Raw genomic sequence first — 14,282 nt, forward strand, 5'->3', positions numbered from 1 at the left:
GCTGCAAACCAACCAAGATGAGATTGTAAGCTCTTTGGGGCAGGGGCCATCTTTTTGTATTGGTACGGCAACTAGCACAATGGGGCAGGGCTCCTAGATTCTACCACAATAAGAATAATAATGCTTGAAAGAGTTCCTCACCTGCTGGAGGTTGACCTCTGCATTCAGTATCTCATCCACAGCAAACAATGGCATGGAAACATTATGATGGAGAAAGTCTGAGAAGGTCTCATTGTCAACCAGGAAATCCTGAAGTTTCAAACCTGTTAGGTGAGAAGCAAGTGTCACTTGGTTTTATTTAGCGCAAACCCAAAAAGGAGAAAGAATGTGAAATCTTCAAACTAAAATAGCAAAACCTGGCTGAGGGGAAGGGACAACGACACAATGGAGGACACAAAAGGAAACCAGTAGCTGCTGCCGATGTGCTCTGAAATACAGCAGCTTGCAGAGATACGTCGGACCTGCCGTGTTTTTATACCAAAAATAGAATCTTTGAAAATAACCTCCCTCCAACACCTTCGCTAACACCTGCTTTGTTGCATTTAATCTGCCGCCAGGCACATGAGATGCAAGGGGAGCTCAATGGTTCAGAATAAACTGCTCTTCAGTTTTGGGGAAATTCACTCCAGCGCAGAAGGCTAGGCACAAGAGATTCACAACTCCACTTAAACTCTATTTTGTAGGCTTAAGCAGGACTGAACTAGTGTACAGGGCAATAAGAAACTTACTAAATCTTATACAAAAATGTTTGATCATTAATAATACAAATACTACTAATAATCATCAATATCATAACCTACCACAAGACATTTCCAGGCCAACCACAGGCAGACATAAGTGTGCCTGGAGCCAGAGGTTACTTTTTACAGCTAGCACAGGTAGATCTAGGAAGTAGTATTGCCATCTCTCACATTTTTGGGGGGTAAGTCTTATGATATTTGGTGTTTTTCTAAAAGCCCCAGCTCCTGGAATCATGTGATTAAATGAGAATCTCAGCTTTTTTTTTTTTTTTTAGCAGAATCTTCATGGTTGAGGCAAAATGCTGGAAAAATGTGACTCAAATGTGACCTGAAGTCTTAGAAACCAGAGAGTGAAGAACAGAACCGCAACACTGGTTCTTTTAAACCAATCACATGATTTTGGGGGCCTGACTCCAGGGCTTTTGAATGCTTGAGGTTGGCAATACAAAGGAATGCAGTTGAGGTGAAAGCTGCAAACGCTAAGCTGTGGGGAGTTGAGGGAAGAAAGAGATCTTGGGAGTCATTGTGGATAGTTCTCTGAAAACATCCACTCATTGTGCAGCGGCCGTCAAAAAAGTGAACAGAATGTTGGGAATCATTAGGAAAGGGACTGATAATAAGACAGAAAATATCATATTGCCTCTACATAAATCCATGGTACGCCCACATTTTGGATACTGTGTGCAGACCTGGTCGCCCCATCTCAAAAAAGATATGTTGGTATAGAGAAACGGTAGCGAAAAGGGCAACAAAAAGGATTAGGGGTATGGAACAGCTTCTATATGAGGAGAAATTAATAAGACTGGGACTTTTCAGCTTGGACAAGAGACAACTAAGGGGAGATATGATAGAGGCCTATAAAATCATGACTGGTGTGGAGAAAGTAAATAAGGAAGTGTTATTTACTCCTTCTCAGAACAGAAGAACTAGGGATCACCAAATGAAATTAATAGGCAGCAGGTTTAAAACAAACAAAAGGAAGTATTTCTTCACACAATGTACAGTCCACCTGTGGAATTCGTTGCCAGAGGATGTTGTGAAGGCCAAGACTTTAACACGGTTCAAAAAAGAACTAGATTTTGTATTGGTAGTATTTGTATGTGTAGAGGCTTGTAGGGGCTTTGTGCTGGGAGAGAAGCTGAGCCCTGATTAGGGGGCGGGGCTTCACTGACTAGGGGTCCTAGTTAAGGTAGCAGCCAGTCAGGCAGCGGCACAGACAGCTGCAGCGGCACAGGAGCTAGCAAACAGAGCTGTAAACAGGGGAGTTTGAAAGGGGAGTTTGTCTTGTGGTGCTCGTGTGGGGTTTGGTTTTGCTGTGGGTGGTGGTGTTTTGGTGTGGTTTGTGTTTCCCAGATTAACAGGATTTAGGTGGAAAGGATATGACAGATACAGAGGTGGCAGTGGGAGTGACCCATGTAGCAGATGACACAATGAAGATGACTGGATGTGGAAGCTGTGGTATGTACATGATCCTGGAGGGGGCACCTGGTAAGAGTTTTGTCTGCATGAAGTGCCGTCTGATAGAGCTGATGGAGGAAAAGATCCGAGGTTTGGAGATGCAGGTGGAAAGTCTGGTAGAGTTTAGGAAGGGGTTTGAGCAGATTATGGAGCAAAGACATGAGGTATCTGAAGGGAAAAGCTCAGACTTGCAGATGGAAGCAGGACTAGGGAATTCTGAGGGGAGACTGGGTGAGGAAAGTGGTCAGTGGAAGCATGTGACTAAAAGAACTAGGCAGAGGAAAAGGCGGGCTAGTGAAGGAGAAATAGAGCTTAAGAATAGGTTTGCAGAGTTGGAAAATGAAGAAGGGGCTCAGCAGGTAGTCACTGAGGGTGACAGGGCAAGGAAGAAGAGAAGAGAGGTTAGTCCTATAGGAAAAGGGGAAGAGTTAATGGAGATTACACCAAATATGAGCCCCAATAGGATACAGGATGGGTTAAAAGGATTACAAGGGAGAATGGGAATGGAAAGAACTTGCAGCCAGAGGGAACAGGGGATAGACTGGAGAATAGCACCGTCACTAGGAAAAGGCAGGTCTATGTGATTGGGGACTCTTTACTGAGAAGAATAGATAGGCCTGTAACCAGAGCTGATCCAGAAAATAGGAGGGTGTGCTGTCTTCCGGGTGCTAAGATACGGGATGTAGACCTGAGGTTGAAAAGGATTCTAAAGGGAGCGGGAAAGAATCCCCTAATTATCCTTCATGTGGGAACAAATGATACGGCTAGATTCTCACTGGAAAGTATTAAGGGAGACTATGCTAGGCTGGGGAGGACGCTTAAGGAAATTGAGGCTCAGGTGATCTTTAGTGGGATTCTGCCTGTTCCTAGAGAAGGGCAACAAAGGTGTGACAAGATTATGACTATCAATAGATGGCTTAGGCAGTGGTGCTATAAGGAGGGCTTTGGGATGTATGGCCATTGGGAGGCATTCATGGATAGAGGACAGTTCTCTCGGGATGGACTTCATCTGAGTAGGGAAGGAAATAGACTTCTAGGATGGAGGCTGGCACAACTGATTAAGAGAGCTTTAAACTAGGAATTTGGGGGAGATGGTTGGGAGATGTCCAGGTAATCTCCACGCCAGAATTCAGCATAGAGTGGAAAGAAAATGAAGTAAGAGTGGATACAGCTGTAGGTAGGAGGAAGGGCAGTGTAGATACAAGTCTAATAGGTTATACTGGTAGTAAAATAACCGTGCCTAATAGGGTACAGAATGTGAGTGAGGCTAAACAGCAAAAATTAAGATGTTTGTACACTAATGCAAGGAGCCTAGGTAACAAAATGGAGGAACTAGAGTTACTGGTGCAGGAAGTGAAACCAGATATCATAGGTATAACAGAGACCTGGTGGAATAGTAGTCATGACTGGGCTACAGGTATTGAAGGGTATGTGCTGTTTAGGAAAGACCGAAATAAAGGTAAAGGTGGTGGAGTAGCACTGTATATCAATGATAAGATAGAATGTAAAGAAATAAGAAGCGATGAAATGGGTATGACTGAGTCTGTCTGGGCAAAAATTAAATTGGGGAAGAAAACTATTAGAGCCTCCCCTGGGATAGTGCTTGGGGTGTGCTATAGACCGCCGGGATCTAATTTGGATATGGATAGAGCCCTTTTTAATGTTTTTAATAAAGTAAATACTAATGGAAACTGTGTGATCATGGGAGACTTTAACTTCCCAGATATAGACTGGAGGACGAGTGCTAGTAATAATAATAGGGCTCAGATTTTCCTAGATGCGATAGCTGATGGATTCCTTCAGCAAGTAGTTGCTGAACCGACTAGAGGGGATGCCATTTTAGATTTGGTCTTGGTGAGTAATGAGGACCTCATAGAGGAAATGGTTGTAGGGGATAATCTTGGCTCAAGTGATCATGAGCTAATTCAGTTCAAACTGAATGGAAGGATTAACAAAAATAAATCTGCGACTAGGGTTTTTGATTTCAAAAGGGCTGACTTTCAAAAATTAAGGAAATTAGTTAGGGAAGTGGTTTGGACTGAAGAATTTATGGGTTTAAAGGTAGAGCAGGCCTGGGATTATTTTAAATTAAAGCTGCAGAAGCTATCGGAAGCCTGCATCCCAAGAAAGGGGAAAAAATTCATAGGCAGGAGTTGTAGACCAAGCTGGATGAGCAAGCATCTTAGAGAGGTAATTAAGAAAAAGCAGAAAGCATATAGGGAGTGGAAGAAGGGAGGGATCAGTAAGGCAAGCTACCTTATTGAGGTCAGAATATGTAGGGATAAAGTGAGACAGGCTAAAAGTCAAGTAGAGTTGGACCTTGCAAAGGGAATTAAAACCAATAGTAAAAGGTTCTATAGTCATATAAATAGGAAGAAAACAAAGAAAGAGGAAGTGGGACCGCTAAAAACTGAGGATGGAGTGGAGGTCAAGGATAATCTAGGCATGGCCCAATATCTAAACAAATACTTTGCCTCAGTCTTTAATAAGACTAAAGAGGATCTTAGGGATAATGGTAGCATGATAAATGGGAATGAGGATATGGAGGTAGACATCACCATATCTGAGGTAGAAGCGAAACTCAAACAGCTTAATGGGACTAAATCGGGGGGCCCAGATAATCTTCATCCAAGAATATTAAAGGAATTGGCACAAGAAATTGCAAGCCCATTAGCAAGAATTTTTAATGAATCTGTAAACTCAGGGGTTGTACCGTATGATTGGAGAATTGCTAACATAGTTCCTATTTTTAAGAAAGGGAAAAAAAGTGATCCAAGTAATTATAGGCCTGTTAGTTTGACATCTGTAGTATGCAAGGTCTTGGAAAAAATTTTGAAGGAGAAGGTAGTTAAGGACATCGAAGTCAATGGTAAATGGGACAAAATACAACATGGTTTTACAAAAGGTAGATCGTGCCAAACCAACCTGATCTCCTTCTTTGAGAAAGTAACAGATTTTTTAGATAAAGGAAACGCAGTGGATCTAATTTACTTAGATTTTAGTAAGGCGTTTGATACGGTGCCACATGGGGAATTATTAGTTAAATTGGATAAGATGGGCATCAATAGGAAAATTGAAAGGTGGATAGGGAATTGGTTAAAGGGGAGACTACAACGGGTCCTACTGAAAGGTGAACTGTCAAGTTGGAGGGAGGTTACCAGTGGAGTTCCTCAGGGATCGGTTTTGGGACCAATCTTATTTAATCTTTTTATTACTGACCTGGGCACAAAAAGTGGGAGTGTGCTAATAAAGTTTGCAGATGATACAAAGCTGGGAGGTATTGCTAATTTAGAGAAGGATAGGGATACCATACAGGAGGATCTGGATGACCTTGTAAACTGGAGTAATAGGAATAGGATGAAATTTAATAGTGAGAAGTGTAAGGTCATGCATTTAGGGATTAATAACAAGAATTTTAGTTATAAGCTAGGGACGCATCAACTAGAAGTAACGGAGGAGGAAAAGGACCTTGGAGTATTGGTTGATCATAGGATGACTATGAGCTGCCAATGTGATATGGCTGTGAAAAAAGCTAATGTCGTCTTGGGATGCATCAGGAGAGGTATTTCCAGTAGGGATAAGGAGGTCTTAGTACCGTTATATAAGGCACTGGTGAGACCTCACCTGGAGTACTGTGTGCAGTTCTGGTCTCCCATGTTTAAGAAGGATGAATTCAAACTGGAACAGGTACAGAGAAGGGCTACTAGGATGATCCGAGGAATGGAAAACTTGTCTTATGAAAGGAGACTCAGGGAGCTTGGCTTGTTTAGCCTAACTAAAAGAAGGTTGAGGGGAGATATGATTGCTCTCTATAAATATATCAGAGGGATAAATACCAGAGAGGGAGAGGAATTATTTAAACTCAGTACCAATGTGGACACAAGAACAAATGGATATAAACTGGCCACTAGGAAATTTAGATTAGAAATTAGACGAAGGTTTCTAACCATCAGAGGAGTGAAGTTTTGGAATAGCCTTCCGAGGGAAGTAGTGGGGGCAAAAGATCTATCTTGCTTTAAGATTAAACTCGATAAGTTTATGGAGGAGATGGTATGATGGGATAACATGGCTTTGGTAATTAAATATTCATGGTAAATAGGCCCAATGGCCTGTGATGGGTTTTAGATGGGGTAAGATCCAAGTTACCCGGGAAAGAATTTTCTGTAGTATCTGGCTGATGAATCTTGCCCATATGCTCAGGGTTTAGCTGATCGCCATATTTGGGGTCGGGAAGGAATTTTCCTCCTGGGCAGATTGGAAGGCCCTGGAGGTTTTTCGCCTTCCTCTGTAGCATGGGGCACGGATCACTTGCTGGAGGATTCTCTGCTCCTTGAGGTCTTTAAACTACAATTTGAGGACTTCAATAGCACAGATATAGGTGTGAGGTTTTTTTGTGGGAGTGGTGGGTGAAATTCTGTGGCCTGCGTTGTGCAGGAGGTCAGACTAGATGATCATAATGGTCCCTTCTGACCTAAATATCTATGAATCTATGAATCTAGATAAGTTCATGGAGGACAGGTCCATCAATGGCTATTAGCCAGGATGGGCAGGGATGGTGTCCCTAGCCTCTGTTTGCCATAAACTGGGAATAACCAACAGCGGATGGATCACTTGATCATTAACTGTTCTCTTCATTCCCTCTGGGGCCCTTGGCATTGGCCATTGTCAGAGGACAGGATACTGGGCTAGATGGACCTTTGGTCTGACCCAGTAGGGCTTCTTTATGTTCTTATGAAGAGAATTGACATGGCTGACTCAGAGAAGATTCATAGGCATAGGCTAAGCTGATTAGGTAGATAACCTGATACTTTTTCTACTTAAGGAAGAGCAGAGTCACAAAACAAATTGGTAATTGATGGCAAAGAGGGGAAAAAAACCCACGTGCCAAGCCCTAATGCAATGGACTCCTAATAGTGTGTATTCCCTCCTGGCTGTACTGCTCATCCTGGAGGGAGCAGCAGCCACTGTGGTACAGGGCTCTCGTTCTTGTTTTAATCAGCTCGACTGCTTACAAGAAACACTCAGTGCCTTTCTGAGAAGGCATCGGAGTGAGCCTGCTGCAAATCTCCACAGCGCTGGGAGGGGATGGGGAGCAAGCCAGGGCGGCCACATGTCACAAGAACATGGAATCCCGCTCTCTGTATGCCTCTCAGTGTTTCTTTTGTGCTGCTCGGTCTCGACTTGGCAGGACACCAGTCTGGTATAAGAATTACGAGGAGAGAGCGGGGGAAGAAAAGCAACACCCCCCATTCTCCTTGCAGCATGAGTGCGCTGAGGTTACTGTCGGTCATTGCTCTCTAGCCTACATCTCTGGTTACAAGTTCCCTGTAGCCTTTTTGTTCTACATGAAAAATAATCGCCACCATCAGCTGGGCTGAGGAAAGCTGGAGGTAATGTTGACAGGAGGTTACTTCAGGGTGAAAACTTTATTCCCCTCTCCCAGGCAGGATGATTTAATAACCTGCCCATTGATCATACTGTGAAAAAAAACCTAACAGGCTCATGCAAACAAACAGACTGAGTTTTCTTTTCAGCCAGGACGGGCACTAAGAAAAGCGGGCCAGATCCTCAGCTGATGCAAATCAGCACAAGCCATTTACACTGATTCACACCAGCTGAGGGCTTTGCCCCCCAAAATCACTCAGATTCAAAAATCTCCTTCCTCCTGATTTCTGGCTACTTCCTAACTGCACTGCATTTGCTAAAGAATTACTCTGTATATTTGGGTTTTGGTGAGATCATCAACAGCACTGAAATTCAAATGGACAAAGAGATTAGCTGGACAAAGAAACAGTGGCATTTAAAGATCAGACATTTGCAATCTTTTTGATTTAGCCCAATTCTAAATAGAGTCTATTTTTCTAGTTGCTCTTAAAAGGCCACACATCTCATGGAAACCTTTTAATAAAATTTTATTGAACAATAATTCTCCTGCTCTTCCTGTATTTCCTCCTCCTCTGTTCTTTGCTGCTGCTCGGAAACAGGATCTTTGTTACTTAGGAACATTCTGTTTAGTTTGTCTGACTCCAAGTGTTTGGACAACTGCAGCAAAGCAACTTGCATCTTATTGCAGGATGTAAAGAAGCTATTTTTGGATGGCCACTGCCCTGTCTGTAAAAATGATGTGGACTGCCAAGGAACCTCGTCTTCTTACTTGTCTATAAATTAACTAACACAGTGTCCCTCAGGTGTTTTCTTTCCTCACTATCAGCCAGCATTTTCAGAAGTGCACAGCACTGCATCTGGCTGAAATTCCCAGGCATGTTTCTACATTTGTTTTCATTCCAATTCGTGAAAAAAAGTCAAAGCTTTTCACCAAATGGAAAATTTGAAAAAATTTTGATTCAGAAATGCCAAAACATTTTGTTTCAGGTTGGCGCAACATTAATCTTTGTCCCACAAGCAACTGTGCTGACATGCTTGAGGTCCCACAGAAAGCCTGAGGCAAAGCAATGACTTGTCTTGACCTCAAGTCCAGTGCCTGAACCAAAAGGCCAACCTCTTTCTTGGTGAGCTCACCCCGTCTCTGGTCCTTTTTCCATCAGGACAGACTGAGCCACCCCAGAGTCCCCGCTCTTCAAATCACGGAGGCCCACACACTGACTTGCCCCTGAAGCCAGTCACAGGTGGGGAGGGGAGCAGAGCAGTGCAATCAGTCTGAACTTCAGCACTGCGCAGTCTAAGTGTATGTCTACACTACAGACCTTACAGCAGCATAGCTATACCGACGCAGCTGTGCCACGGTAAGATCTCCCGTGTAGCTGCTCTACGCCAAAGGGACAGAACTCTCCCGTTGACACAATTAAACAATCCTCAATGAGCGGCGGGAGCTGACATAGCGCTGTCCACACCGGCGCTTCTGTGGGGGTAACTTATGTTGCTCGGGGGGGGGGGGAGGGTGTTTTTCACACATCTGAGCAACATAAATTATACTGACAAAAATGCTAGCGTAGACATAGCCTTAGAAGGCGAGGCTTTTTTAAAGGCATCCCTTTCAAAACACCCATCATTCTGTCCAAGGCTATTTACCCACCAGAGCATAACACAACCAATGCAAACAATGCAAGACTGTTAGTTCAAAACTGCCACAATGCCCGCAAACAACACAGTCATAGTTCCTGAACGCGCTAACAACATACTAAGTAATGGAACATACATGCTGGAATTACAGCGTAATCACCAAAATGCATCCCTGCCATTAAAGAAATTCCTCACACCCTGTTGGGATGATCTATGTTCTACTGAGATGGAACAGCCCACCCCCTTCGTCCCGCCCTTTGCTGCCAACAGAACCAGATGAGTTCATAGTACTGCTTGTGCTTCTGACAAACTAGGCAGCAGATCAGGCCCTTCTGGTTGAAATGTATAAAATAAATAAATAAAATTAGAGATGAGCCCTAATCGTGAATCTGGATCTGGGTTTGGATGTAGGCTCAGCTGATGTCAATCAATTTAACGCCACTGAAGTCAATAGAGCTTTGCTGATTTACACCAGCTGAGGATCCAGCCTAACATCTGAAAGGAGCTCCTCTCCCTACTGTACAGCCAGCTTTGCTTTTTAATTCCCAGTCTAACCCACACTAAGGCCTAGATCTTGCAAGGACCTGTGTTGAGCTCAGGACTTGAGGCTAGCTCCCTGCTGCTCTTTGTTAATTAAAAGGTATGAAGAAAACAAGGCAGCCAGTCAGTCCATGTGCCATGACTGCATCTTCAGCAACTGCAGAGACTCTTCTAGTGGGACACTCAAGACAGAAAACAATTATGTTATTTTCTGCGCTTCCTTTGCTATTACTGAATTGATCGGCTTCTGGCTGAACTTCCATTTCTCCCACCTCAGCCATTCCTTCCCCTTGATCCTGAAGTGCAGTCATAACCCTTTATTTATTATCTCAGAGGCTGCTAATATAAATGTGATTGTGTTGCCATAAAAACAGCATTATTGCAAGATCAAGCGGCAAGACCAGACGGGTTACGGAAGCCTTTACTTTGCTCCTTAGCATCGACAGATTCTTGTAAGTGCCTGCAGGCGAGTGGATTCCTTTCCCGGCACAAAGCAATCACACACCTGCCTCTCTCAATTAATGAAAGCGGCAATGCAAGATTGAGAAATCCATGGGAACGATCAGTGGACGTTTCTTTCCTTGTGATGTGATTGAGAAGGGGCTGCAAGGCACAAAGATGCCCACTAGGTAGGGTTCAGACTTATGGGCCTGATTCCCAGCTCTGGATGAGCTGGACTCGATACAGAAACTGGTGTGAGGAGAGGGACACCTTTGCACCTCTTGGTATACTGGGGCTAAGCCCATTTATAAGTCAGAGCAGCAGCAGGACTGGTCTCACATACCCCGGGCTGTCAAAAACCTTAAGGAGCTGTTCCAACAGCCGGGAACAACCAAAGTGCCCTTGCATCCTTCTGGATCTCTGCCCTCCCCAGCAACTTCTCTCCCGCCACAGGTGCTCCTTGCACTGCACCAATACAGACAACATCAGAGGTCTGGTCCACCTGTTTGGGACGTGGCATAGGACTGGGATCCAGGAGGCACCGTGTTCTCAGCCTGGATCTTCAATTCATTTACTGAGCAAGCCTCTTAGCCTCAATTTACCTGCATATAAAATGGAGATAACATTCTCTTTGGTGAAACTTCTCCATCATATAGCTGAGCACCTACTCCTTCCATCAGCCCCCACAAAAATAAAAGAGGGGGAAAGACCTGAAACAAACAACCCAATAAAAAAAAATAACCCTACCCCAATCAGAATTCTTATATCTAGAAAAGTCAGAAGAGTCTCCATGAAGTCTAATAGGGACTTCACTAATGCTAATCTATTTTCTGAGGAAGGCATTTAGATAGATGGTGTTGGACAGCAATATGAAACCCTAAGACAGGCTAGTAAATTACCAATGTCAGAACTCAGGACCTGCAAGCTCTCAGCGCCTCTTGCTTATCCAGAGGAAACAGCAATCACAGTAATGTTGGAGACTATATTAGCAAAGGACCTACTGATCCAGTGACCCAGCTCTGTTATGCTACAAACAAACCCTTTTGATTCCCAGTGATCAGCCAGTGCTGGGCAATTTTCGTTTGCCCTTGTTATATTCCCTTGATTAAACTTTTGGCATCTCATCCATGGAGTGTGCTGGAGCGACACACAAGCCTCCTTTAAGGGCTCATTTGGCTTTTAATTTTTTCCTCCCTCCACATGGTGTCCTTCCCTTGTACAGTTGGTTTAGCCCTCACAGCTAAATCTCTTCCTAGCTGATGCTGACAGGAGCTAAAACAGTCATAGGAACTTGTTACACAACATTACCTTGATTTTCTGACAGGAAATTGAGCAGCTAAGCAGGCCTGTGGTGCAAGATCTGCTAGCATCAATGCACCAGCCTAATTTGCCAATAGTTGTAGCTCTGTCCCTTTCCCATGTAAACGTGTTGTCCTTTTGCTGTGGGAGGTGGTAGGCCTATCTGCTCTCAAGCCATAAAGTGTTCTCAGCCTGTTGTCACTGGAGACAACCAGATATGTTAAGGCCCATCCAGAACCTTCACACATCTTCCTTTCGGAAAACAGGCTACTGCAGGAGGTTGTGGGATCCCCATCACTGGAGGTTTTTAAAGAACAGGTTGGACAAACCCCTGTCAGGGATGGTCTTGGTTTACTTGGCCCTGCCTCAGCCCAGGAGGCTGGTCTTGATGACTTCTAGAGGTCTCTTCCAGGCCTACATTTCTATGAGTCTGGGTTCAAGAAGGATTCAGGCAGTTCCCTTTCTCCTGTCTGTTTCATTTACTTGTCTGACTGCTAGATTTCTTCTGAGTGAGGGGGGAAAGGTTATGTGCAGACTCCTCACCCCCCCTCCACAGGAACTCTGGAGGATGGCTCACTCCTCCTCCGCCTCTTCTGGAGGTCATGCTGGGAAGGTTTCAGTCAGACGGCATGTGAGCCAGGAAATCCCAGAGCACCTCACAGGGCTAACAGAGCCATAGCAGAAAGCCCAGAGATGAAGCTATAGGCTCCCACGCTTACCTCCCAATGGCCCTTGTCCCAACGACACCTATATGCAACACACATTTGGTATTGCCTCACGTATACTGCTGCAAATTGCTGACACTCGGCAGTAAAGACCCCCGAAGAGGACAGGCAACAGAGAGAGTCATTCCTACTAAAAGAAGCGACCCTGCCGCATTTTACGCTTCCGGTGTAAATCACGTTTTTGTGTCCCTCACTCTTAGCTCTCGGTCACACACTGTCCCCCACACTTGGACCTTGGCATGTTGAGTGTTTTGATAATGCTCCCCGCCCCCCGCTGCCACAAGAGGCACGGAAAGGGCTGCCCCTCACAAAGAGAACACGGGGGAGGGGAGGTCAGCAACCATGGGAGCCTGGAGCACTGTGGGAAATGAGCAACTCAGACGGGTCAGAGGGAAGAGGTGGGTAATATTTTGCAGTTTGCCTCTCACTAGTGTTCAGTCAGACATCCCGTCAATCCACGCAGGAGAAAGAGGAGAGGTGAAAAACCATAAACTCTGGAGCCGACAGGGCATGTTCCATCTCCAGCACAGAGGGAGACACCTTTAAACTTGGTCAGATGGTGTGGGTGAACAGCTGCAGCGAAAGTGTTTAGAATAGGAGCAGCAGGAGAGACCCTAATAAAAAGAATGGGCTCTCAGAAGGAGGGAACCATGGGAGGACGTATCTTTCTGCCGGCCGAGTTCACTTTCCAGGAATTCCCAAAAATCTTATTTCTGCCAGGGCTAATGGGAGACTTTGGTCTCACACACCACGTCTGTTGTTGTTTATGCGAAGCAACGGTAAGTATCAAAAACGCGGCTCCACATGATTGAAGAGGTGTCCCTAGGTGAACACGCAGCTTCTGCGTGCTGCACCTGAGTCAACTGCACATGCTGGAGGAAGTTAAAAGAGCTCGTCTCTCTTCCTCTCCCATTCAGCTGTCTTGCGCAGGGGTAAAAACGCAGCTTTAAATGCTGCAACACATGCATGTGAGAAGAGCAATTCTGACAGCGAGCACGAGCTCCTCACGAACGATTGCACACCACAGGCCAGATCCTCACATAGTATGAACTGGCGTTGCTCTGTTGGCTTCAGTGGAGCAACGCCAATTTACACCAGCGGAGATCCTGCCACACAGCCGCCAGACCAACCCAAATCAACAAATTATTTTTTTCTGCTGGTAGTACCTTGAGTCCCCAGTTGTTATCAAGGCCCTGTTGTGCCAGGCACTGTATATCCAGATAGCCACAGACAGTCCCTGCTCCAGACAGCTTACAAAGGGCAGGAGGGGAAACAGAGGCACAGAGAGGTAAAGTGACTTGCCCAAGGTCACTCAGCAGGTCAATGGCAGAGCTGGGATTACAAGCCAGGTCTGCAGACAGTCCTACCCATCAGAGAACATTCTCCTTATTTAGATACTGCACAAAAGCAGGGAAAGAGACAAATGCTCTATTATCTCTTCTTCGACCCTGGACCAGATTCTGTGATTAGTACAAACAAGAGTAAAACAAAGTTTGCCAAATGCAGACTAAAACAAAGAGAAAAACATATTTTCAAGCTTCTTACTGAGTATAAAACACGATACGATTTTTAAAAAAAAACAGGCTAATGAGGTACTGGGAAATAACAGAGAGAGAGAGAGAGAGAGAGAGAGAGAGAGTGTGTGTGTGTGTTTAAATATAGGCAGCAAATTTAAACTAAAACGAAAATTCCCCAAAACATTTTTTGTTTTGGTTGAAAATCCATTGCTTGTCTCCGCCGACTACCCATCCCCCCAAAATCAACCACTTTTAACACTTATGCTTTCGGCTTTTAAGCCAACCTCTGATTATTGGGAGTCAGAAGGGAAATTTCTCCAGGACAAGTTACTGCATAAACTGCCTACTGCAACGGTTCTTGCAACTTCTTCTGAAGTAGCTGATACCAGTCATCATTGGAGACAACATACTGGACCAGAAAAACTATTGGTCTGATCTGATGATACAGCAATTTCTATGCTCCTGACACTTTCCTGGGAGTCCTGATGAAAACCAGGGCAAACATGCACTAACTGCATGAAAAGGTATCACCATTCAAATCA

General features: G+C 44.6%; 1 protein-coding gene across 7 annotated transcripts in view; it reads right to left on the reverse strand.

Moving 5' to 3' along the window:
- ABCA1 (ATP binding cassette subfamily A member 1) overlaps positions 1-14,282 on the reverse strand; it is a 136,074-nt gene that overhangs the window by 70,030 nt on the left and 51,762 nt on the right. For all 7 annotated transcript variants that reach the window (XM_037902328.2, XM_037902325.2, XM_043547633.1 and 4 more), the window contains one exon: positions 142-263. In XM_037902328.2, the coding sequence (XP_037758256.1) occupies positions 142-263 (122 nt within the window). The remainder of the gene's footprint in view (positions 1-141; positions 264-14,282) is intronic.

The sequence above is a fragment of the Chelonia mydas genome, chromosome 5 (assembly GCF_015237465.2).
Source record: "Chelonia mydas isolate rCheMyd1 chromosome 5, rCheMyd1.pri.v2, whole genome shotgun sequence".
NCBI classification, from domain to species: Eukaryota; Metazoa; Chordata; order Testudines; family Cheloniidae; genus Chelonia; species Chelonia mydas.